This window comes from Neodiprion fabricii, chromosome 4 (assembly GCF_021155785.1).
Source record: "Neodiprion fabricii isolate iyNeoFabr1 chromosome 4, iyNeoFabr1.1, whole genome shotgun sequence".
In the NCBI taxonomy this organism is placed as follows: Eukaryota; Metazoa; Arthropoda; class Insecta; order Hymenoptera; family Diprionidae; genus Neodiprion; species Neodiprion fabricii.
Genome location: NC_060242.1, coordinates 22680415 through 22704565, shown reverse-complemented (window position 1 = coordinate 22704565; position 24151 = coordinate 22680415). Strand labels below are relative to the sequence as shown.

The 24151-nt window shown below is 36.8% G+C and overlaps 2 protein-coding genes and 1 long non-coding RNA gene across 7 annotated transcripts in view; 1 reads left to right on the top strand and 2 right to left on the bottom strand.

Moving 5' to 3' along the window:
* LOC124180990 (proton channel OtopLc-like) overlaps positions 1–17848 on the bottom strand; it is a 25685-nt gene extending 7837 nt beyond the window's left edge. The window contains exons 1-5 of one of the 3 annotated variants that reach the window (XM_046567034.1): positions 16785–17848; positions 16488–16677; positions 13593–13800; positions 11456–11710; positions 10813–11021 (exon numbers count right to left, since the gene is read on the bottom strand). In XM_046567034.1, coding sequence (XP_046422990.1) covers positions 10813–11021; positions 11456–11542 — 296 coding nt within the window. In that variant the 5' untranslated portion in view covers positions 11543–11710; positions 13593–13800; positions 16488–16677; positions 16785–17848. Of the gene's footprint in view, positions 1–6514; positions 6681–10812; positions 11022–11455; positions 11711–13592; positions 13801–16487 lie in introns of those variants that run through there. The other 2 variants (XM_046567035.1, XM_046567036.1) reach the window with 2 other exon arrangements.
* On the top strand, positions 16156–19335 carry LOC124180995. The gene is made up of 2 exons (XR_006870357.1): positions 16156–16190; positions 18479–19335. It is a non-coding gene; the product is annotated as an uncharacterized LOC124180995 (long non-coding RNA).
* LOC124180993 (vesicle-associated membrane protein 7) lies at positions 19211–24151 on the bottom strand. 3 transcript variants are annotated; one of them, XM_046567038.1, is made up of 7 exons: positions 23878–24148; positions 23661–23703; positions 23375–23585; positions 21090–21227; positions 20611–20769; positions 20147–20239; positions 19211–19555 (listed from the first exon to the last, which is right to left on the bottom strand). In XM_046567038.1, the coding sequence occupies exons 2-7, from the start codon at positions 23678–23680 to the stop codon at positions 19487–19489; spliced, it is 690 nt and encodes a 229-aa protein (XP_046422994.1). In that variant the 5' UTR covers positions 23681–23703; positions 23878–24148; the 3' UTR covers positions 19211–19486. The 3 variants fall into 3 exon arrangements, with proteins under 3 accessions (XP_046422994.1, XP_046422997.1, XP_046422996.1); XM_046567041.1 differs by lacking the exon at positions 20147–20239 and having other exon boundaries at positions 23878–24151; XM_046567040.1 differs by lacking the exon at positions 23661–23703.

Genomic DNA, 24151 nt, shown 5'->3' with positions numbered 1-24151 from the left:
CTAAGCTCTTCGGATATCTACGTAGGGCATTTGTCACGCTTTGCTATAATGTTCTCCCTAATTTCGGGGGATTGTTCTACACAACTATATTGTACTACAAACACGTTATAAATACAGGCGAACGAGTGAAACTCCTTTTAAGCAAACCGCGGAGCGTTTGAAGTTTAATTTGAAGTAATCGATAGCCACTGCCATGCCGTGAGGGTCGGATCGTTGCCGTTTACGACACAACAGCCGGAAAATGCTGTTCAACTAATTCGCAATATTGCGGAAACTGATCGTCAGAATTAAGGAAACAGCTCGCGTGTTCCTGAGGCGACGATACACGCGTCTGACAAGGCTCACCTTTGTTTGGATAAACAGTATCGCGACTCAGCTCTTCGTTTCTTCCCTTTCGCATTATCCTCATTAGGGGGAGACATTTTATGAAGCTACTACATGGAAGCAGTCAGCCCAGAGTGACTTCAATTTCGTGAAACATCCATTTGCTTAATTATTTTTTTCAACCTTCGTTCTATATTGTTTCGCACATCGCGCGTCGACTCGTGTGAGGGATAATTTTCAGACGAAGAAAACGCCGAAGGCAGTTTAGTAGCAGACTTTTAATTGATTTTACGCGTTAAATTAATTTTCTGATTAAAACTTGCTTCCATCTCACTTGGATATTTCACATTCAATTTTTATATATCGTAACACGCTATGCTATACTAAATTGCAACAGGGCATTGACAATTATGTAGTGATCTTGTCAGCTTTTATTTTGGTGACGGCATAATAAAAAAATATTCAATGTTAGCTTGCAATCCAGGTCGTTAAAGTCAACGAGGTGTTCCGAAATGGATACTTTCCGAATTAACACTTGTCCATTGTACTTCCTATTTTACCCAAACGAGCACGGTGTTCATGTTTAGTGTACAATGCCCAATTGGCACTATTAATCAAACACAACGGTACTCGTTTCATTAGCATTTAACACGATCCACGGAAAGGCGAGAATGCTGTGCAGTAGGTACGGCTTGTTTTTTTTTCCTCCAATAAAAAAGGATTGAATCCTGGAAAAAGACATAACCGAGAAACAAAAACGTACTATTTGGTTCAGTTTGAAAGTCGTACAATTTGTTATTAATTGCTATTTTTCTGGGTATAATTTTCTTCGACAACATAAATATATACGGATAATAATTCCCGCTCAAATTAAAAGGGTTTTAAATTTGAATCTCAGTTTCGATTCAAAAATCTTTCTTGATTTGCTTTGATCAACGCAAAACTATATCCCAAAGCGTTTTTTTTTTCAAATATATTTATATAAATGCTGAAATGGATCGAACGATAGTATTTTTATTATATATCGATAATACCCTAGCATTTTTTCCACAAAATTATTAGAATAAATCATTTACGGGAATTTAATAACGTGTTTGATTCAAATCCATATTTCATTCACAATTACAAATTTCGAACGAACGAGATAATTGTTTCGCCACCCGCGATGAGGATATTTTTTATCACAAAAGAAAAAAATTGGCCGACTCAAATAATCATCTGTCTCAGTGATATGCTGTCGTCAAAAACAAATGATATTTAAAGAATCAAATTAACATGTATTTTTTACTTTTTCAACTAATTTTATGAAATGTTATTACGGTAATCTGATTGAAATCATGTGTCCCTGTCACAGCACCGCAGTGCTTTACCACTGTTTAATTACATTGCTGTACGAAACTTTTTACTGTTGCTAAGAATCAAAGTACATTTTCACAACTCCGGCTTGAGTCATTCGATTCTAACAGTGGATGAAAGGATAATGGGTGGATGATGGAAACAAGTACTTGCTTAGTCATTAACTTCCAACTATCCGATCTGGCTTTAATAGGCTAGTACCAGGTTCAATTTAAAATCATCTGCAGACCAACTTACACACTGAAACCTCACTGACAAACGGCTACAGGAAGAGACCTACTAGAGTTCTGATTGATTTGTGGACGTCAAGTGTCAAGCCTGGATATCTATGATTTACTCAATATTTATAGGTGATCGTTATCTCCGACATTTTCGACGATGCATATTAATCAAGTTCGAGAAACATGAGCGCTAGTAGACGAATCAATAGACTCACGATCAGCAAAGTTTCGCCCCAACTGAAGTAATAAATTGAAAAAATGAGCACTCTAGATAAAAAAAAAACCTTAAAAATTTTAATACTGACATGTAATCAATTTTCATGTTGTGAATAATAGTTCAGAGATGATGATATTTTTTAGAACAAGCAATTCAAGAGCTTCGATGAGTTTAAATTTATTCCACAAATATGGAGAGATAATTCGTAATCATGTCATCGTCAAATGAGTTGCACCTATTCTCTACTAATAGACCTACATTTAAATTTTCTAAACAAACTATTATTACAATAATTCTCTGTATAATCATTATGTTACTTGTTTGTCTACGTTTGTTAAATTCTTATACGTGTTTGATATTCTTTGGAGAAAACAGTAAACCAGATTAGAACTCATTTGAGGTAGTAATGATGTTTAGAATTCGAGTACTGAAAAATTTCTGCTTTTGAAAATTACGTTGAACATTATTCTATCACAGAAACACTACACGGAAAAATGTGCAAGTGCTACTTTACTTCCAAACACGTTTAATTTCGAGAGTTTTATGTCCTTAGTTGTTTGGTAGAATCTTTTGATGTCGTTGTTATCGATTGTCTAGAAGGCGATTAAATTATTTATCGTGGTACATAATACAGTGTACTCCACGAAATTACCAACTAATCTCCAATCATACTTTCAATCAACATTGGAAGAGTGAATCTCTTTTATCGTGGTTTGACCTATTGTTATCAAAATAATTGGCAGTTATACAATTATACTCGACATATTTTAATATAATTATCGGTGATGTGATTTATAAAAGAAAGCGACTCTAAATCATGAAAGAAATTCGCGTAATAATTCAGAAACAGTAGCTGGAAAAAAAATCTAACTTGAATAAAATCGAAAATCAATTGAATCGAGGCAATATTTTAAAACTAGTAACAAGAATATAACAAAGCGCGGAAATATAAAGATATTAATTGAAAATTTGATATCAAGAAACTATTTTTCTAATGAAAATTATCATAGCTAAATCAAGACCGGCAATTAAGGTTTAGGGAAAATATTGTTTTCACGATATTTGTCTGACCATTCAGAGGATCTCCAGCAATGTTATTAGAACGGATGATTGTTAACAGGAGTAAAATAATACTCCTAATATATACAAAAATGAATTTCTCCAAATTCGAATAACTATAATAATTTAGGACAAGGTTTTAGAATTAGATCAAATTGTTTTGGAATCATTTTGTTCACGGACTAGTATTCGCAAATTATTTTTAAAAAATCCAAGAAACTTTACGTTATCTTATAATTATATTTCGCAAATTTAATCGATGTTGTACCGTGCTTACAGAAATTTATTTGCATCCACTCTGAAAATAACTAATCGGAAAACCTAATTCAACGAAAACAAGTTGTAATTTTTTAGTAGAAAATAAATCGAAAATCACTAGAATTAAATAAAAAGAAAACCGTTTCATACAGTTTATTCATTTTGAGTGATCCAATTATAAAACCTTTTCTTCGTTTCTCTTTCAAATTTTCACAACTTCATTTTTGTCACGTATTACGGACGATGTTTCAAACAGGTTAGCCACCATTATCGCAAATGACGTTATCGAAGCTTATTCACAAGGTTGTCCATCCTTTTCCCAACTTTATATCAAAAGTGTCAGACCGAATTTCTCGAAGATTCGTCGGAATCTCAGCGCCTGCAGCGACTCCCCCGTGCACAATGTCCCAATGCCACATGTACAATTTATGAAGAGTTATCTACATGTGGGTGTTATTTGTATAATGTAGGCTCAGATGCGAGGGGATCCGGTCCGCACAATCAGCTGCCTAGAGGGGAACGCCGAGTTACGAAGTGGGCTTGATCCCTGGCTACCTAGTCGAGAACCTCGACGCAAGTCGAGCTTTCCAAAGTAATCACGCGTAGCGTTTGCCTTCGCTTCATCTTCATCCCGCCTAGAGGTAGATCCTCTGCACGTACGCACGCACCTAAGTCGCGTGCAATATTGTTCCAGGTCCAGAGACACGAGACAGGCGTGGAGGGCCGAGTGGCACTTGGAGAGAACCATTGTTCACCCTTGCGCGGAGGAACGTCTCGTCCCTGCAGGTCCTTGTGTCCTTTAGAGGGCGCGGCACCTTCTCCTCTTTCCCTTCAATCTCGCCCCTTGCCTTGCTCTGCGCCCTTTACCACCGACTCGAAGGCAAACAATTTTTTTCTCCACCAGGGTTTCACATTGTTTGACCAAAGCTTCCGGGGAATGATGTGATTTATAATATTCATAGAAGCGGTTCAGTCATGTTGGCTCTTTTTCTACTTACTTGAACTTTTTTTCCATCTCGTTCGGAAGGGAGTCGTTAATATTTAACCAGGTTTTTCACGGAAGTACGCAACCTTTTGTGGGGAAATGCAAATAAAATCTTACAATTTTCTGTACGGTTTAATGGGACTTTGGATAATTTGTCTTTGAGCTTTAAAGTCGGAATGGTCAATTCGAAAACAAGCAAAAAGTTTGTTCGGGTTATTGATAACTTTGCGAAGCATCCGAGTTTTGTTACTCGAAACATGATTTGTAAATTTTTTTTCACGTTCCAAAGCTCGAATAAAAGCAAGTAGCCGAATGCCAATAACGTTCTTCTTATACAGCATTTATTCAACTGTTTCATAATGTTTGATAATGGGTTACTCTCGTTTCGTTTATCCATAAATGTCAAATTTTGTTCGGAATACGTAAAAACAAAACCGAAACGAAAAGTTACGCCAAGTACAAAAACTTGTGCAAAATTCTTTTAGTTAATTGTTTTTTCAACTTAAAAAAATTATGTCAACCTTTTCCAAGAATCGTGCTCGGAATTAAAATGTCGTTTATTCAAATCCCGAGAAACAATTAAATGGCTGGTTGTCTATTGACTATCTGGCTTCAACTATTACAATGTTAACAAATGGGCCTCACTTAGAATTGAACCGTACAATTGAGTATCGGTAAAATATTTCTCACTCAAATTGATAAAGTTGAAGGCTTTGAGAAAAGCACAACCATCCTGATTGCCCGGGTTAATTCGAAAAGTAGCAGGCACTGTTCCAAGCTCGATTTTTGCAAATTATTCTCGATAATGGATAATGGGCGAGTTGATGAGAATAAGCCAAAAACGGCTAGAGGCAATCAGCTCGCCAATTGTCGTGTTAAGTTTCGAGGCTTGTATCGGGGGGCATGGAAGGGCGAAAAGGCCGTCTCACTCATCGTCATCGTACATCCACGAGTCCTAGTCGGCGAAGCTGTATGAATAAAGCGCAAATTGCGAGGAGACGCGCTATTTTATTTACATCCAAGTCCAGACGTCATGAGATGCTTTCCGAGCACTTCTCAAACCCATTTTAATGACGTTTTAATCCCCGATCATCACCTAGGCACGTTCAGCGTGATGATTTCAGCACACGATGTTGAAATACATTTTTTTTTTTTATAGAAAAACGTATTGATTCTAACAAGAGAATTTTATGTCACTGCAATAACCGATACGTTCGTCAAATCAGCGAAGTTGAATTTAGCACGCACTTTATATCCGTTGGTCAGTCAAAACATTTTGCAAATAACGTACATCATTTTTCGAAAAATTGCTAAGATCTCGATGATATGTATTATTAAGCATCGACTGTGTAGGATGATTGTGAATATAGGTATATTAGACTATTTTGAATAAGGGCAATATCTTAATTTTTTTTTTACTTCTGGATCAAGGTCTAAACGTTTACAGTTTCTGCCGAATTAAAAATCTCAATTCTAAGAGATGCCCTTTGCCAATTGATTATTTCCCAATTAAATGACCTGTAAACAGTATATTGTATTCCAGTTTCTTTATCAAGTTTTCAAAAATAATCGTGTAGTTCGATTTGGCAGTTGGACTGGCTTCATTTTAATATAAACAATTAATTGTTTGTTTCCCCAGGAAGGAGAATCTGGAAGATTGATTTCAGTCCAAAATTTTGAAAAAAGGTACAAAAAGTTCTGATTTGTCTAGTACCTGTTTTCTTGTCACCGTGGCGTTAGAGAAGGCTAATTTGAATACTCGAGGAATTTATTGCGCAAAAAAAACCTAAAGCTTAAACCCAGCACCAGCAAAGGAAGGAAAACAAAATTTCTATCTAATGGAAACAGTCTTGTAGATACATTATTATATTTGCAAGTTATTGCTGCGATTTTTTTGCTGATTTTCAATTTCTACTTGCAATTGTACGTTGGAGGGCGATGGATGGAGAAGCGTGGAAGAACAACGCAGATTTTTTCACGATCTTTTTACCTCGCGAGACGATTGTTAAGATGTAATTAGTCCTTTGAGTGATTTACGGATTTTACAATAACTTGAATACTGCGACAGCAAAGTGTCGGTCGGTTTTGGCCTACCTCAACGAGGTTTCCTTGATGAGCATTGCCGTCAGTCGGATCGTCGTCCACCAATGGATAACACAACCACGGCCCTTCTGGCCAACTTCCACTCTCCGTTGTCACATAGTAGACTGGCAAGAGCGATTCGTGACGTACGCGGGTATAAATTCTCTCCGTCCTATATCGTTCCCCGGTGTAGTTTAAATCGTTCCGTGATCAATTTGCTTCCAGCTAGGTAGTGCGTTTAAGTTTTGCCAATCTTTTTAACCTGGAATACTTCCTCCATGCAGGCATTGAGAATATTATGAGTGCTTGTATCTATTCGCAGAGGCCTGCGTACTTACATCCGGCAGCAGGTACGACACGATATTTGTTGACCATTTAACGTAGTGCATGGTATTCTACAAAGGTGAAGTATTAGTGATTTTACTTCAATTTCCATCGCTTATGTAAGAGAAGATAATTTTTTTTTTTTTTTTATCCGTCATAGTGTCAGATATCGGAAAAAGTAATCATTTTTATGGGGGATTTCTTACCGAGCTATATTATTACTCCATTGATTTTTCTATACAGTGTATCCGGTAAGGAGATGAAATTTTTGATTTTTGTAAAAAGTTTATTATTGTGAATGTTTCTATGATTTGACAATATTCGTATATGGAACTCATATCTAACTTTTTTTACAAAATATAATTTGTGCTGAAAAACTTCAAGAAAATTATTTGTTCTGCAGCCCGACGTTACAAAAAAATTTTCCTGTCATAATTATAAAGATTAATATTCTTTGGTACTTGTAGTTCGTTTGTAGAAAAAAACGAAGTTCGCAAAATAGAAAGAGTCGCGTAAAATGTGTTCTCTTTACACGTACTATCAGTGTACGACTGATCGGCTTATAATGTGTGTTTCAATTTTTGATTAATGACCTAAAAATGTTACCCAGGGCAACTGTTTCCTTATGCAAACCAACCTGCCTTCAGTTAAAATCAATAATAAAGTAAGAAACAAGGGTTTCAATTGGTGAATAAAACTGCCCAGTCAGTTAATCCCTGTCCACCAGCGGTCACTTTTGTTCAAAATAAAATACACTTCTCAATTAGTAGAACGCCATATCCGATATAATGTTTGAATTCTTTACCTGCAACGATCAATTTTGAAACATATATTTTCCCATCGGTAAATAATAACGATTGATGAAAAAATGAGAATGACTCTCCCTGTTTGTTTCGTTAACTCTTAAAGTCGCCAAAATTTGTTTAAAACAACCTTGTATTAGGCACACGGAAGTTAGGAAGGTTTGACCGTCGCTTTGGTCGCATGATATTTCCCTTGAGAGTTACATGAAAAAATTTGATCCGTACAAAAGATTGCCGTGTGTAGTACAGGTGTATGCTTGCTTCGTAGAACGTGAACGAAGAATTTGGACTTGAATATGACGAAGTGCTGTATTTTGTAATTTGTTTGTTACTTTCAACAATTCACATAGTAGAGGAGATTAACGAATTTCAAAATTCGAATTCCAAACTGTTTCACAGAGAAGTAATATTGAAGTCGGAAATGGTGATGATTTTTCAATTCTTCAAAAATGTATCAAAGTTCATCATAAAATTAAAAAATATATGACGTTCTGAACTGTACACCATAGTCGTAGTCGCTATACAGTTTTTAATTATTTTCATTTATTACTATATTCTGAAAATGTAGAATATATAGTTTGACAAGTATAATCACAGTAAATTGTTAATTGTACCACATTTACTTACGATTCCATCCATATTTGAACCCATATTTTGACAATCTTCATTTTACCAGAATGGATAAACAATGAAAAAAAAAGTGACGATAAATAGTTTTCTGGGATCATTCTATACGAATTATATCAAAATTTTAAATATTTTATCTGAACATATAGTGGAGAATTTTTCATTTTGCAGTTTGGCCTGATTTCGCGCAACAACTCGAGTGTATACTCTCTAAATTTTGTGGAGTAAAAACCGAGCCACTTCGGCAAGAGTGAAATTTTACGACAGAAAATCTAGAAAAAATATTTATAAAATCAAAGAGCTCTCTAATAAAGTTTCTCGAACAAAATTTCACCGCTGTCCAGAAAATTTTGGAATCTTTTTCAGAGAATAAAGAGTACTCCAAATTTTCTTAGGTAAAATCTTACTCCGGTTAAAGTATCTCGGTTTTTACTCTACGAGAGTGACATTTTACTTCTCCACGATGTTCGGCATTTTTCACGCGCTTTGTCCTCCGACATCATCGACTTCGGGAGGCATGCATCTCACTAGGGGTGGTGGAAAAAGGGCAACAAAATGAAACGGTAATATCGGGAGGGTAGACTACCGTTTCGCATTCAATATCCGGCGGAAATAATCAGGTGCGGTGGAAGGTGCAGAGTGGGGGTTGCTGCTCATCGTGACTGTCTCGATACGAAGCTAGGAAGACGGAATAGTTGAGGATTCCAAAACCGATGCTGAATCTGCGAGAGTATCGTTTACTCGCCATTTACAGCGTTCGATAAACAAACTCAAGAAGTTGATGCAGGCAAGTATATAAAGCATCTTATCGAAGGAGGCAGAGGTGTTCCATTCCGTCGGAGGCTTTTTTCAGGGAAATTGATCGCACGAACTTAACTCCTACTCATTATAAAAGTTCACACGATAGAGTTTTACGTGCAAACATTTTTGTATTGTTACGCAAAAAATGTTTCGGTAAAATCCTTAATTTTCTACAGAAATCTAAATTTGTTCAGGTACGTTTACCTTTTTATGCTACAATATTGTTCTTCACAAATTTCTTATACATACCTTCCCCTTATGCTCTGGTTCTCTCTCTCTAAAATACTCTGATTATTTTTCATTTTTCATTTTTCTGTTGCTTTCTATTAAAGTTTTGCCGTTTTTCCCAAATTTGTATTCCTGTACTCACCTAAAGTATTATTTTACCGAAATCTCTTCCGAATTTCATGCACAGTTTTTGTGCAACCTTCCGACGTTGTATGTATTCAAATTTCATCCAACTCAAGAATTCCTACACCTGCGCTCTAAACTGCGTATTTATCGATTGGTTGTGAACTTTAGTTAATGTACCAAAGAATCGTTTGGTTTTATCCAAAGTATCTGTTGCCTGTACAAATTTGTATTCATACAAATCAAATGAGTATACTTAGCAGTCAACGGTCAAACGAAAGTAATACTTTGATTCATAGATTGAAAGGTAAAACAAAGCGATATTCAGAAACGAATAGGAATTGTAAATATTTTCAGAGAAATGTGAAGTTCGTCAGAATTTCTCTGCCATTTTTCTCCACAGTCAAAGTTTATCGATTTACGATCGTTGGAAGAACTTTAGTATTTTGTAGACTAATTGATCGAATCTCGCGGAAAAGATTTCTAACAGAGAAATATGTGTTGCTCATAGAGACCAGGTGCTGAATTCTAACAATACCGTGTTACCATGTTTTCTAAAAATTGATCGACGAGGCAGGAAGGAGAGACAGGATTTTCGCAAGAAATAGATGCATCGGCAGATGTCCGCATGCGAAACGGTGCGGAAGAAATGGAAAGCCGAGATTTGATCAAGACGAGTTTTCACGTCTCGTTAGATGATCCGCGATTCAAATGTGGATACGAAAATCAGTTCAAGCCTCAGGCTGTTCGCAATTACAGACTGAGTTGTAATCAAAATCGGGAAATCACTGCGAGACTCTTGGGTTTCTCTAGTAAGCCGAGAACCCCGCGCAGATGTAATCAAGAATCGGGCTGCTCATCAAGAACGCATTTCGTTTACAGCTACAAGACGAAGTTTTACTCATTTCGCATAATTCTTATTCTTGATCACAGCCATAATCGATTTGTGGCTTACGAACATAATAATTTGCTGAATACTCAATGCGCGACTAACTCGTAATAAAAACAATAAATAGTATCGTCTTTTGATTAACTATGCCGACCATCGTTCGTGTCGTTTTGGTGTAAATCTCCAAGATTCGTGTAACGCCAACCTTATCGTATTTTTGATTTTATAATACGCGCATCGGGACTTTGTATTTTACTGTTTGTGAGATATGTAAAATATTTCCAAACTCGTTTCGCTAGTTCGGCAGGTTGTAAATACATTATTTATTCGCTCCTGCACACATCGAGCAGAAATATTCCGTCATTCGAGTTTGGCAAAGTTTGTTTCAGGCTTCGTTGCACAATTTTCAAACTTCAATTCTAAGGAAAGCGTTGCGCGATTCAACCCTAAGCACTTGATTTAAATGGAAAGTGAAATGAAAATTCGAATATTGAATAAAGTGACGAAAAACTCACTCCCTCGGCTTTTCAGGATCTCCTTCGTGCGGCGTTTCATCATCCCCGTCGTTCTGCTCGGCTAATATCTCTTCCGAAACTTCTTCAGGAATGGTTGTAATGTCCTCGATTGGTGGCAGATCGTTACCATTCTCTTCGATTTGGCTGTCGGGAAGCCGATCTGAGGAATCTGCGGGGCGGGCGACTTCCTCGATGTCCGAGTCAATCCCCTGAGGAAGACAATAAGATTGTCAAGGAGAGGGCGTGAATGCCTTTTCAAACTGGAATTATCTCTACCTATTCAGCTTTGATAACCTATTGTCTGAAATTCTCAACTTTGCGTCCATAAGGGATCCGTGTAGCAATCAAAGCCTGCTATCAGCCGATCGAGACACAAGACTTCAAGATTTCTTTCGTCTCCGTCTATGACGTAAAGAGTCAGAATTATAGTTACAACGAAAAAAGTCAAAACAAAGTTATACACCCGGTCCTTGAATCCTCGGAAATATATTATATATCTACTTGAAAAAATCTTGCCGAGCATGTTCAAATTTCTTCCCGAGCAATGTCACATTTTCGGAAACGATTTTCCCATACCTCGAACCCTGATGAATATGGAGAGTACAAAAGGATGAAATTGCCGCACTGCCTTTATTGCACATACCTGAGCAAAATCCATGTAGAAACAGTCGCGGGAATCCGAGCTACCCCGGCGAAGGCGGAGGCTTAGATCAGGAGAGCTTTCACCCATTATTCTGCAGGTAATTTTGCCCGTCGTTCACCCTCTTCGTTCTTCTACGCCACGGCGGCTTTATCTTCGTCTTCTCCTCTCTTGCACTCGGATTCCCTTATCTTCTTCCCTTTGTCTTTCGTCTCTTTGTCTCCGACTGCTACTCGATCCTCTTATCAGAGGGATTTTCTGAAGAGGGACACGAGTTTTTAAGATACGCATGTACGGAAGCAGCAGCACGATTCACATATGCGTATGCAGTTTTTAGAATTCACTCATCCATACTTTAATACTGGTTTCCTAACTTAATTCGAAACAATTGATCGGAGGAAAAAGTTTTAACGCCATCATCGTTTTGTCAACTAAATTAGTTTTACGCAATCACCGTGCAGCGACTTAATTACGATAATCACCATTCAGAGTGGTCAGATCAATCGACCTGAGGAATTCAACTACGGAATTTAAATGTAAGAAAATATTACCATGCAATTTATTTCTTTTAATGATCAAGTATTTAGGGGATCCGAGAAAGAAAAAAAGTACATTCTTACTCAAACTATTGACTAAAAGTCCAGTCAAATTGAATAAAATAGGAAAAAATCTGGTAAAGGGTTGTAACTTCAAACATGGTATTTAAGGGCCTGTATGTAAACATACTAAAAGTCCTGATCCTAATTTTTGACGGTTGTGCCGGCATCTTGAGAAAAAGTTGCTCGATTTCAGTTTTCCACAGATATCTCGGTAACCGTTCATATTATCAAAATAATTGTTAGCATAAAAAAGATAGGTAATCAAATTTCCTATAAAAAATGTCGAAGAGAATAAATAACTGCTTTTCGTGCGATCGGAGTTATAGAAATTTTAAATTTGCGGTTTAACTTCGGAATCAAACATAACAATTTCTATCCTGGATCTCACAATGAATTATTTCTCTGAGCGATGGTTTTTGCTGCACCTCAATATCTTTGATGGTTCTCGAGATATATCAGACTTTGTCGCGCAACCGCGATTTGCATAGCGTCAAATCTACGTGATCTTTGAACGCTTGAAGCTTTGAACGCTTATGTCTCGAAAGTGTTTTATGATGTCAAGATCGGAGAAAAATGATCATTTAGTGCAGAAAATTTTTTATGGTATCCGTCGCGAATTTTTTTATACTTAACTTCGAAGGTTTTCTCAATCCGTGCTAAAGAAAACAAAAAACTTGGTTACAAATTTCAAATTTCCGCATGCTTCTACCGAGAAAGATTTAAATTCGCAAAACTTGAAGCACACTGACAAAGCTTATACGACGTCGATTCAAAGTATCATACAAATTATTATAAAACGAATGTAACGACAGAAAATTTTTTTATGAAAAATAAAGGAACCATGTTACAAAAAAAAGAGAGTATTGTCGGCGAAAGATTTTGATCATACATAATGGTACTTTCAGTGATTGAAATGGTATTAAAGCGATAAAACGTACCACGAAAAATACTGTTTTCAAGAAGGTATCCTGATCGATTTCTACGTTGACGTACATATTTCCAAATATCGTAGTCCACGTACCACTTTTTGATCTCAATGATAAATTCGTAGAATTCATACAATTTCTTTATTTCTGCCTCAAATGAAAATACGTGGAAATGTACTTATTCAGAATTGTGTACAGTTTGGGGCTGTTAAGATTTTTTTCGCGTTTGAGATGCGTGGACTTCGATATTTGGAGATGTGTACGTGAACCTCGAAATCGACCAGGGCACCTCCTTAAGGCTTGTTTCTCACTCACCCACAATCCTTAGCACGGAAGTTTGATAAAGCTACGATAGAATCTAGTATCTAATAACACGAATATCTTCATTGAATATTTCTAGTCAGAAGCTAGGCAATAAATTCTCACTCATCGATCCTGACTGTATATTTTCATAGTAACCGCTTAAGCTTATCATGTGCACGTTATGTACACCCAACGACGTTAATTCTGCTGCGAAAAGGGTGTACTTTTATTTTCTAAGCAGAAGGGAGAATTCAAACCATCAACAGCAGAACGAACCCCGTGAGTGTACGTTTAATAAGCAGGTCTACACACCTCGGTCGACGTTCATGTCTAGGCGTAGTTCTGTGCCGGTTCATTGTCGTATCGATGTCGCGCTGCGTTATGCTTTCGGTGGCAGCGACACACGATGCAGGTTGTAACGTGAATGCATCAAACTGTTCAGAGCCATGTCCACAAGCTGGTTTCAGCTGACAGAAGGTTCCTTCCTTCGCAAAAGCTCAATCGCGGAATTAGGCTAATGCTAAACACGACCAAGTCCAATAAATTGGAGAATCCAAGGGCGTGATCATTACGATCGTACAATTTTAAAAACGCCGCGAGAGCTTTTTCAAGCTTTCTTTGAAAAATTGGACCAAATTTTAAGTCACGCGATTTTTCCATTTGTTTATTTATCAAATCTACTTCTACGATCTTCTCCACGGTTGACACAAGTTCAGTTCGTCGGGTAGAAGTTTATCACTTTATATGTAAACACACTGACTCTACGTTAGTTCTGGATATTTGAAGAAAGCTCGAAACAACCCGCAACGTTATTAAACTGATTTCCGACTCGAAACCATTATTTTATCTACAACAATATACGTCCTGATTTTCATCTTAATAACTCGTGCTTTCAATTACGATTAACTTGTTTATGCTTTATACAACCTTGACACAGTAGTTGCAAGTAATTCTTGCGTTAAATATCGCAGTTTAAATATTTTTATTCTTCCTCGAGCGACCGTGTCCCGGTATCGAAGGGATGAGATCCGTCCGCGATACGTGCTTTGCAAACGACTGTAAACACACTGACGTTTACACGAGCGTAAAAACGCGCGGCTACAACGTAGTTTATAGATTTACACGTGTGCGTTCTCAGTCAATGAAGCTGCGTGTCGGCGGTCCACCGTAAATCCCGTAAATCGTACCAGGTGTACCAATTATACCGTGTAAAATGCGGCAGGTTGAAAATATCCGGTATCGTACTTTTACCGCCCTCGTAATTCCTCGCTCGGACGAATCTCCGGCAACGCAACGAAATCTACGACTATTCGGGTTAAACTTGTTGATGATCGGAGCGAGGCGAGATAATCTAACGGGTAGCGCGCAGCCAGCCTCGAATCCCGATTATTTTTGCACCCCGAAGGGCGCGCGTCGCCGGCATCGACATGCGAGAAGCGAGGGTGGAATGGCCCGGGTGTTGCGACACTAGCGCCTCGACGTTCCGCCCGACCCGCCCTTCATCCCCGATGCATCAACCCCCTCAGTAACGGAGTAACGTAGTAACGTAGTAACGTAGAAACGAATGTCCCCCGTGTCCTATCAGCCTCGTATTTTCTTACTTCGGGCCCTAATACCTCGTTATTTGTCAAGTTTGATCAGACGTCAGATGCACCGGAAATTTCTTGCCCAATATTTACGATCGTTTCACTGAGAGAAGTTTTTAGTTTTTCTTACCGCTCGGTCGTTAACTATTTTCATTTTTTACCACGAGGGAAAAATATAGTTCTAGGTAGAAAATGAAAATTAGTTTTATAGCCGTTACCGGAAAGTCTAGTATCTCTTACTATTCTTTTTCATTACGATTACGCTGTTGCTACATTTTCTAGCAACTGTTGCGAATATTTAATGCTCGTGCAAGAATAAATTGACGTTAAAGCCTAAAGTTAATAACGCACGACGTTTTTACCCAATTGTTGTGTTCGTAAGCTGCGAAGGTCTGATAAGAATATGAACATAGGAAAAATTGGAATTTTGAATTAAAGCTTCGATATCGATGCTTCGTTTTAAATGTAGTAGATTCAATTTATTTAGGAGACTAGGTTCTGAAATTTCACTTGAACACTTTTTTTCATTATCTCTACATCGTTAAATATTAAATTTCTCCGATAATGGCGATATCGAAGCGACTGCTAAAAAGAAAAAGAAAATCTGCTGCGGTGACTGTAGAAAACAGTCTTCTCAACGAAACGACCCATTATAGAGTGAAATCAAACGAAACTATTAAATTTTTTATCATATTGATGCAATTTGAAATGAAACACCGATATCTATGCTTTTATTCATAATTCCAGGTTCTTCTATTTCTACTTATATATTTTTCAACAGACGTTTATGGCTTACGAATCCAGTGATCAGGTAAATACTTCATTTACGATTATCCCGTGACGGAACTATAAATAGTACAGATTCATGACCAATGAACCTTCTCGAATCGCAGCTACGTACGTGATTTGTCTTGAAAAATTCTCCACTACTATTTTATCTTCAATCCATCACAATTAATTCCTTTGTATACGAGCAAGGAATAGAGTAATGAAGAAAAAATTCTTGTTCTTCAAGGGGTATAAATTGCCCCTAGTAACTTTGTAAACGTAGTCATGATCGGGTTGCGTTTAGGTGCAGGTTTCGCGAACCAGTTTCATCCGGGTAGCTGAAGAGACGCCCGAACGAGGTGGGAAAAAATCAGTAAAGAATCCGCAAATGTGATCTGCAGGCATTCGGCTATCCACAGTTCCGTAACCATGGCAACTGCGGGCTTCTCGATTCCGCGCCCATGTAAGACGACATCGTCTCACGGGATGTCCAATTGCTCCAACTTGGAAGGAAGTTCGGGCTTTCCCGACTTCTGCCGAGATCCGCGAGATGAGGGTGAAAATACAATATATTCAGTCGCCATAATCCGTACAGGTATCGTCTGGCTTTCGAGACCGACAGACTCGGAATCTTGTAAACGACCGATAAAGGGTTGTGACCAATCACCGTTAACAATGCCTCGTCATTCACGGAAGTCAGTTTCAACCCGTTAATCACGGGCCGTTATTAACAAGATATTCCGTTCTTAATATCTCCTTGCAAAATTTATCGAACATTTATTACCACCACGAGCTCGTGCACGCTTTATACGTTACTTAAAATTTTTCATTCGTATTGTTGTTTACTCTTTACATTTCGTTTGAGAAAATCCTGCAGTCAAGATTCATTTTGAGGTGATAGAGTGACTGGTCAGCCCGTCCGCAAGCTTCGTTTTCGGATCGAATCTTGTGGCTCGGGGTTTTCTAGAGCCGATCCTGACTCGAGCTGGCTGCATTCAGGCATGCGCCTCGGAGATGTTGAAGTCTGCAAGCAGCAAGGGTGGCTGCTCCGTTGCCGCGTTCGGCGGAAAAAGAAAAGGGCAAAAGAAAATGCGTTTAATGGTGCGGAACAGCTCGCGCAAACGGTAAATTGTGAGGATAGATTAGGTACCTGACAGCCCGGCATGGCAGGGCAAAAGCAGCGCGGATTTGCGATTCTAGTTTCAGGTCGATAAATTGACGCCGCTGCACCAGAGATAAGGCCAATGATCACATTCTCGTACCGCGACAATCATCTACGTATCTGTATGAAATTTACTATAAATTTTATGTATTTAATATATTTGTACATCACCCGCAGAGTAAACGAATAAAATATACGATACGCTACACTTGACAAGTGTAACGTGTGACGTCTTTTAGGAAATTTTTGACGTTCGTTATTGGATGAATTGTATTGTTTCACCTCGACAGTCCTAAGTTGATTATTCCAATGCACAAACGTCAATGAAGATTCGAAGCACGGAAATCATTTCGAAACTTTTCCTTTTAAATCGTGATACACCATGAGAAGGATCAAATTGATGTCGTGTGCTGTCCCGTGGGTATATTTACGTTCATGGTACACAGTTGTTAACAGAAACACAACATTGAAGAATTAACATACCGTGGTATCGTTTCCAGAGCTTGGAGCTTCTTTAAAGCTCAACAAGTCGTAAATGCGTGCATCGATTTTCAAACCTGAGCGATATCGATATTAGCGAAAGGCTTATTGTAATGTAAGCTCATTTTTACCTACGAATAATTTTACAACACAGTGCTTGAGTATTCAGGACAAAAGATCTTGACAACAATATTGTCCTGCAACAATGCATTCAGGTTTATAGTGAAACTGAGAATGCTATTTTCGCTCGAACATTTTTCAAGAAATGGTGTAAATGATAAGGTGATAAACAATGTATCGATAGTTGGATTTATAGTAGGTTTAGCTATTTCATAGAACAGAGCAATTCGATGCAACAAAAGCAAAATACGAGCCAAATTCAAGTAATCACGGTATATAAAATTCTGCAATCCCGATTGCTTGTTATGTTATTGTTGCATACCGAAAGTTGATGGTGAATGTCACCGTGAGGTGGTACTCCAGCCATTTCTGATACAATACAATACAATATCAATTTATGCGATTAAAGTATCAATTATCATCATTGTCTTATTTACTGAGTTCCTACTTGATATAATAAGTGAAAGATTAACGAGTATTTTTACCTGAAATTGATAAATTTTTTGAATGAAATTATAAATTATCAAGAAACTTTTACGCTATTAAGACGACATACTTCGTTCTTTAACTGAATCTTCGCAAGTAATTGAGAAATTTTCATCGCCTATTACGGCTGCTACCTTTTCCACCATTTATGTCAGTTTTCTGGAACATGACAATAGGCTTAGTTTCAACAGAAGTGATAGATAATGTCATTGTGTGTGAGTTTATAACAAAAAATTGCGATAATTTTTTATAGCGTACTTATAGTAAGTTCCTCCGCGATGATGTTTTAGGTATGCACGTATTTATTTATTTATATGAGAAATACTGATTCATTTCAAATTGTTGTTTTTCATTTCTATTTTTTGTCCCCAACAATTCCATAGAAAATTTCAATAACTTTTGATCATTACGACGGTATATGTGGGATCAATTTTGGGATTCGTTAACTAAAGTTATACGTTCGAAAGAGCGACGACGAGTTCTGTGTAATGACGAATAATATTTTTATTACGATTCATTTGAGGGTATAATGCAGCGGAGTAGTAAAATATAATTTAGGTGGGTACACATGGTGGTCAGTTTTTTGGGGAGGGGAGGGAAAAAAGGGAGAAAATACGGCAAAAAAAATTTCGCGTCCGTAAATTCGTGTTTGATCTTGGTATCAGCTGCTTATATCCAAAATACCTATTGCTTAACCAAAATCAGACGTTATTTTCAAAACCTAAAAAATGATACAATCCTCAAATCCCGGCCTATATCAGCATCATCTTTATCTCTTGAAACGCTACAAGTTTTGTATGAAACTTTTTCTTGTATCTCTTTTCCTTTCCGAGATATTCGCACGGGGTATTTGAAACCGACCACCCTGTACTACGTGAAATATAGCTTAAAATAATGTTTATACAGGCTGTAGTTACTTATGTTTGAGCATATATGCTTATGATATGATAATCACAGTAGTAAAATAATTCGAAGTTAACAAAATCAGTTATTACCTACAGGTATGTACATTACATGATAATATGCCTTTATCGCCCCACTTTGTAAAAAGGGAACAAGTATCCAGTTCATTTCTTCCGTTCAACTTTTTATTCCACTTTACTATCTATTAACAATTGTTGAAAGAGATAAATTCACGGTTACTCAAATTTCTTACTATTTAGAAACAAAATAAATGGTTGTTATATCACAATAAGTCTAGAATCTTGTGGCCAATGATCGGAACGTAATGCTTTTGAACTTTTACGACGATATTATTCAGCATCCGTCTTAACAGTATGCAATAACGATATAGAAAAAAAAAACAAATAAAAATAAAAAAATAAAGATGATAAACAATATATAAATGTATTTTTATTGATTGAATTTATAAATTAGTTCAATACCAAATATCGCTCTCCTCCCATCCTTCCTCCTTCCTTCTACCTTACCGTGTGCCATGATTTGAAAACATTTCCATCAAAAAACAGTGCAACAGATTCATTGTTTGAGTACCTTAAATAATTTGGCCAATGTCTGCGAAAACGCTTAACATGTTCATTCATTGGTCAAGGATACCGGCACTGATTCCATACAATCCAAATTTAGAATTGTCTAAAATATCTTCAATTACCGACACACTTCTGCCATGCAAGACCTCCACAAGCCATTGCCACAACAAAGTATATTACAACCTGAAATAAAAAAAAAATAATAAATACATACTGCTATAATCATTCAATTCAAATAAAATGCAGGGAATTTCATCAATCATAAAAATAACGACCCGGCATCAAAAAATTGATTTTACTGTACCTATTAAAATTTATCATAATTATGTAAGCAGAGTAATATACCTCCGATTTGGTAAAAATTACGGCGTTAAATTTCAGTTTGTATCTGATGATATAGTTTTGTTTTACTTTTCGATAAACATTTTACGTTTGATTTTACGAAGGAAACAAACGATGGATAGGCAAAATTTTGGTTCTTTCCAGTGTAAATCTGAATTTCTTAATTCTCTTACTTTATTTATCAACATTTGTAACTTTGCAAGATATACAATTTGTAACGTGGGTTCAAGAACAAAGCAAAACTCCACGATCCTTGGATATGACCCAAGTCAAAGACTCCAACGATCCATAGCTCAAGGGTTTCTCATAGGTAAAGTTTTGGGTAAAGCATGATAAACTGTTTGTATAAGAGCAGAATATACTTTTTATGTGTATGATTGGTAGAATTCCTTGTGACACATTAGACGCCTAATTGTTGAGATTTATACGTACGATCAAAACAAGAGCCACTATCACATAAAGCTTTATGTTCTTCCAAAAAAGGGAACGAGCCAGATTTCTGCTTGTTTTCCTGAACGTCACAGACTGCAAGATTAGTCAATTAGTCATTAGTGTAAATTTTACTTTTTTAATAAAAACTATCTATGGAGAGGAACAATTTGTAGAATACTGAAAAAATAAAAATTTTCTGTAATGGTTTACTTGGTGGCGCTGCCAATTCTTGTATGATTTTTTAAAGATTTTCGTGGGAATGATGAAGATGATATGCATATATAAATCTATCAAACTAAACAAAGTCGATAGTTCAGTTTTCAATGGCAATTACTTCTCAAGAATGACATTTCTGCAACAAGATATTGCATGTTATGAAATTCGGTTGAAACACGGCTTTTTAATCATACCTTCCAGAAGAATTGCCCTATAGATAACTTATAAGAGTAGGGATTGAAACTTACACTAGCAGTCAAATTCTCAGTTTTGTTTATGAGCAATTCTAGTCTTTCCCCTCGTGCCGCAACGTTATCGATATTCTTCACCATAATGTCTTTAAGTTCATCAAGTTCCCCATGCACTTTGGATAGTGTATCGATATCTGTGGACTCGCTGTAGTGTTTCTGTTTAATGTTAGGAAAATGAACTGTTTTAATGAGCGTTGTCGCAGGTAATGAAAATAGATTTTAAAAAAGTAGCATATTTACTAAAAAATTTATAATAAGTTGAGAACTAAGATTTATTGATGTCAAACTTAGTGTTTTCTGTTTTTTTCCTACACCTCTTTGAACTGACAGTAAGAAACAAAGTTCTGTCAATTTTTGCACCGAAATTTTGTCATAGTTATTGGTATGTGCATAAAAACCACAATCTTTCAGAGAAGCTGAATCACTGCTGTGATCTCAAAAATTTTCTCCACGGGACTCGAAAACTTATAACTTACCATTTCATTGGCCAGCACCCTCGAAAACTCAGAGTTCATTGCATAGGCTAGAGCAGTTTGAGCTCCATGTCCATAAGCTGCTTCAAATCGTCTCTTAATTTCATTCAAGTATAAGAAGGCACGCGACCGTTGAAATTCCTGAAATTCAAAGTCACCAGTAAGTTAATCAAGAGAAACATTTGCATTTGTACTAAGATTGGTAAATGTCGTATTATCCAGATAATACCATCTGTTGATTGTAGATAACTGATGCTTATAAAATAATTACCCATGAAATTACGAGCAATATCAAGTTTCACTGCTTTTATTATGACGACAATTGTGAAATTTGTAATAGTTTGTCCAAGGAAAATGATTAAAAAACAGTTTTCTTCAAGAGTATTAAAAACCATTTTGAGAAATGTATCGAATATTATCAGTCCAAGCGAAACAGATTTTTGGCTCTGAAAATTTGATATTGAAGCCCTTTGATTTGCTGATTGCTCTACATTTTTGCCCCCACCCACCTGGTAATTTACTCTTCTTTTTCTGTGTCATTTTTTAAGATTCCAGAAGAGATGAAGCAACTAATTTTAGGTGCATCATCGCATATTTAACTTTGTCCATATCAAAGTACTAAACGTTCTCATTTGACCAAATATTCATGCAACTTACACTATAAAAGTTTTTTGGCAAACTTTTCTTATAAGTTCAGTTACGTATCTATGTAGTTGAACTAATTTTAGAGAAAACCGTTGTGCACGGAGCAAAACTTCAAGTACATTATTTTGTGATTACATATAGCCTGAGAACATATAACGTGGCCATGAGCTGATACATATGGGTCATTCTCAGTTATGAGGTAAATTCGACGTCCACGGTGAAAAATCACTTTTTTAAAAAAAATTTATTAAAAAGAATGTAATTATCTCTTAAAACTCGTGCTCATGTAAGTGGTCACTCAAATTCATTTCTTAATTTTATTTAATTTAGTCACAATTTCATCTCAAAGTCGGAAAACATCTCTCCTCTGGCCTGTCCCCGGGCTGATTCTGTTTATGTATTAGTAATTTAAAGTACTTAGAAATCAAATAGATTATTTAAATTGTATATTTCAGCCAAATAAATTAAATAAATTATCGTAATCAACCAAGTAAAATTGCATATTTTTTTTTTCTTAAAACAAAATTACATCTACATTTGTCCCCCACATTTTGTGTCTCGTCCCCTGGCACGTTTATTTTCCTGTAAAATCGGCATTTGTTTACCGACTTGCGGCAATTGAAGACCTTGAACGAACGTCGTTGAGTTTATAGTTTGTAATCAGCGCCACTCGAACTAGGTGCACAGTCATTTTGTCATTTATTTCATTACTGACATTCTGTGGATACAGTTGAGAACGAGTGAATGGAGTCTCTGCCCTGGTAAGTTTTATTTTAAAAATATTCATCTAAAAATTTTAATTCATTTGTATATTCACTTGTTGTAGTGTATAAATTCTAAGTTTTCTTGGTTAATCGCGTACAATAAATACATTTGTCATTATTTCTGTTTTTGTTACTAAAAAGTATCTCCCCTGTTTATATCTCCCCTGTCTTGTTAAGGGCCAGGGGAAAGATACGATATCCAGGGGGGATATGAAAACTTCAAACTATAATTTTTTATACTGAATTTTTTATACAGAATAAAGTAAATACTCAAAAGAAAAGTTGTTTTCTTTCATAAAATAACATTAAAATCCTTTCCCTGTTCACAAAGTATCCTACTCTGTATATCAAGTCTCTCCCCTGGTTTCTTATAAAACAAGATAAAATTAATAAATTGACTGACTGCCTTGCAAACACGTTTAGAATGATTGTTTTGATCGAAACATTATAAAATTTAATTAAATTTTCAAAAATTTTACCGTGACGCGTTTTATCAATAAGCAATTTACCTCTTAACTGAGAACGACCCATATGCAAACGTCATCTGTTGATGTAAACAAAAGTGGAAACAAAATATATGATATTCTAGGTACGTTTTATATATTCTGGTTCATTTATACTTGTAACAATCGGTTATTAAAAACAGAATTGAAAGAAACGCAGAGAAAGCTAGAATTGACATTCCCAGATCTCAAGGAATTACATTAAGAGGTGATACCAGCTTTGTTTCTTTGTTTCTAAATTTTTAAACAATTGCACAGCTTTGGATAAAACCCCTTTCCCGATTGACTCGTATTTCGTGTTAGTAAAAGTTATTTTTGTCACAAGTAGTGGGTACAGGGCGCTATGTCAAAGTTCTTGGAAATACTCATTACGCACGTCATCCGTGATGCACATGTATACAATCCTGTTATCGCACATGTAGTGGAAGAGGTACGGCCCTTGGGTATAAGTTAGCTTGTCATTGTGCGGTGGTATTTTAGCCAAAATCCGTTCGGTCACTTCGGCAAAGTTTCCAGTGCGCGCCGCATGCTTGGCGAGCACGGTTGGCCCACGTGCCACGACGCTGTATAGAATAGGCATTCTTTCTCTGTAAATTGATAAGAAAACTTGTCGTCAATTGGATAAGACATCGGTATTCTTAACCTGCATTAACCCGATGTACTTTTCATTTCCTTGAATCATGGCTCGCCGATCTATCGGTCAGCCTGGGAAAACAACATAGTCAACTCCATTGTCGCCACGAAAATAGCACAGCAATTCTGACTCACTCGCATCGTTAGTGAGGAATTCTCAGAGAGGTTCAATATCAACTCTGCCTGCTGTGAAAGTTAGTGACAAGTCGCTGGCACGTCTAGCCTGAGACAGTGGCAATGACCTACCTTAATTTGTGAATGCGGAAATTCTCGAGGATATTTCCTCGCCTGGCAGCTCTCTACTCCGTAAATGACCACACCAAAGACAATGTGCGCACTCGTTGCTGACCGCGAGTTATAGATTGCATCGGGTTACGGTGATGGTTAATCACTCGATAACGACGAAAATTTACGTCAAAGTTCAAATGAGTCAAAACACACTCATCCACCTACAAAACGAACAAAGCACCAAGCATGCCAAGCACTGTCAGCAGGCATTCAAGGAGGAAAACTCACGTCA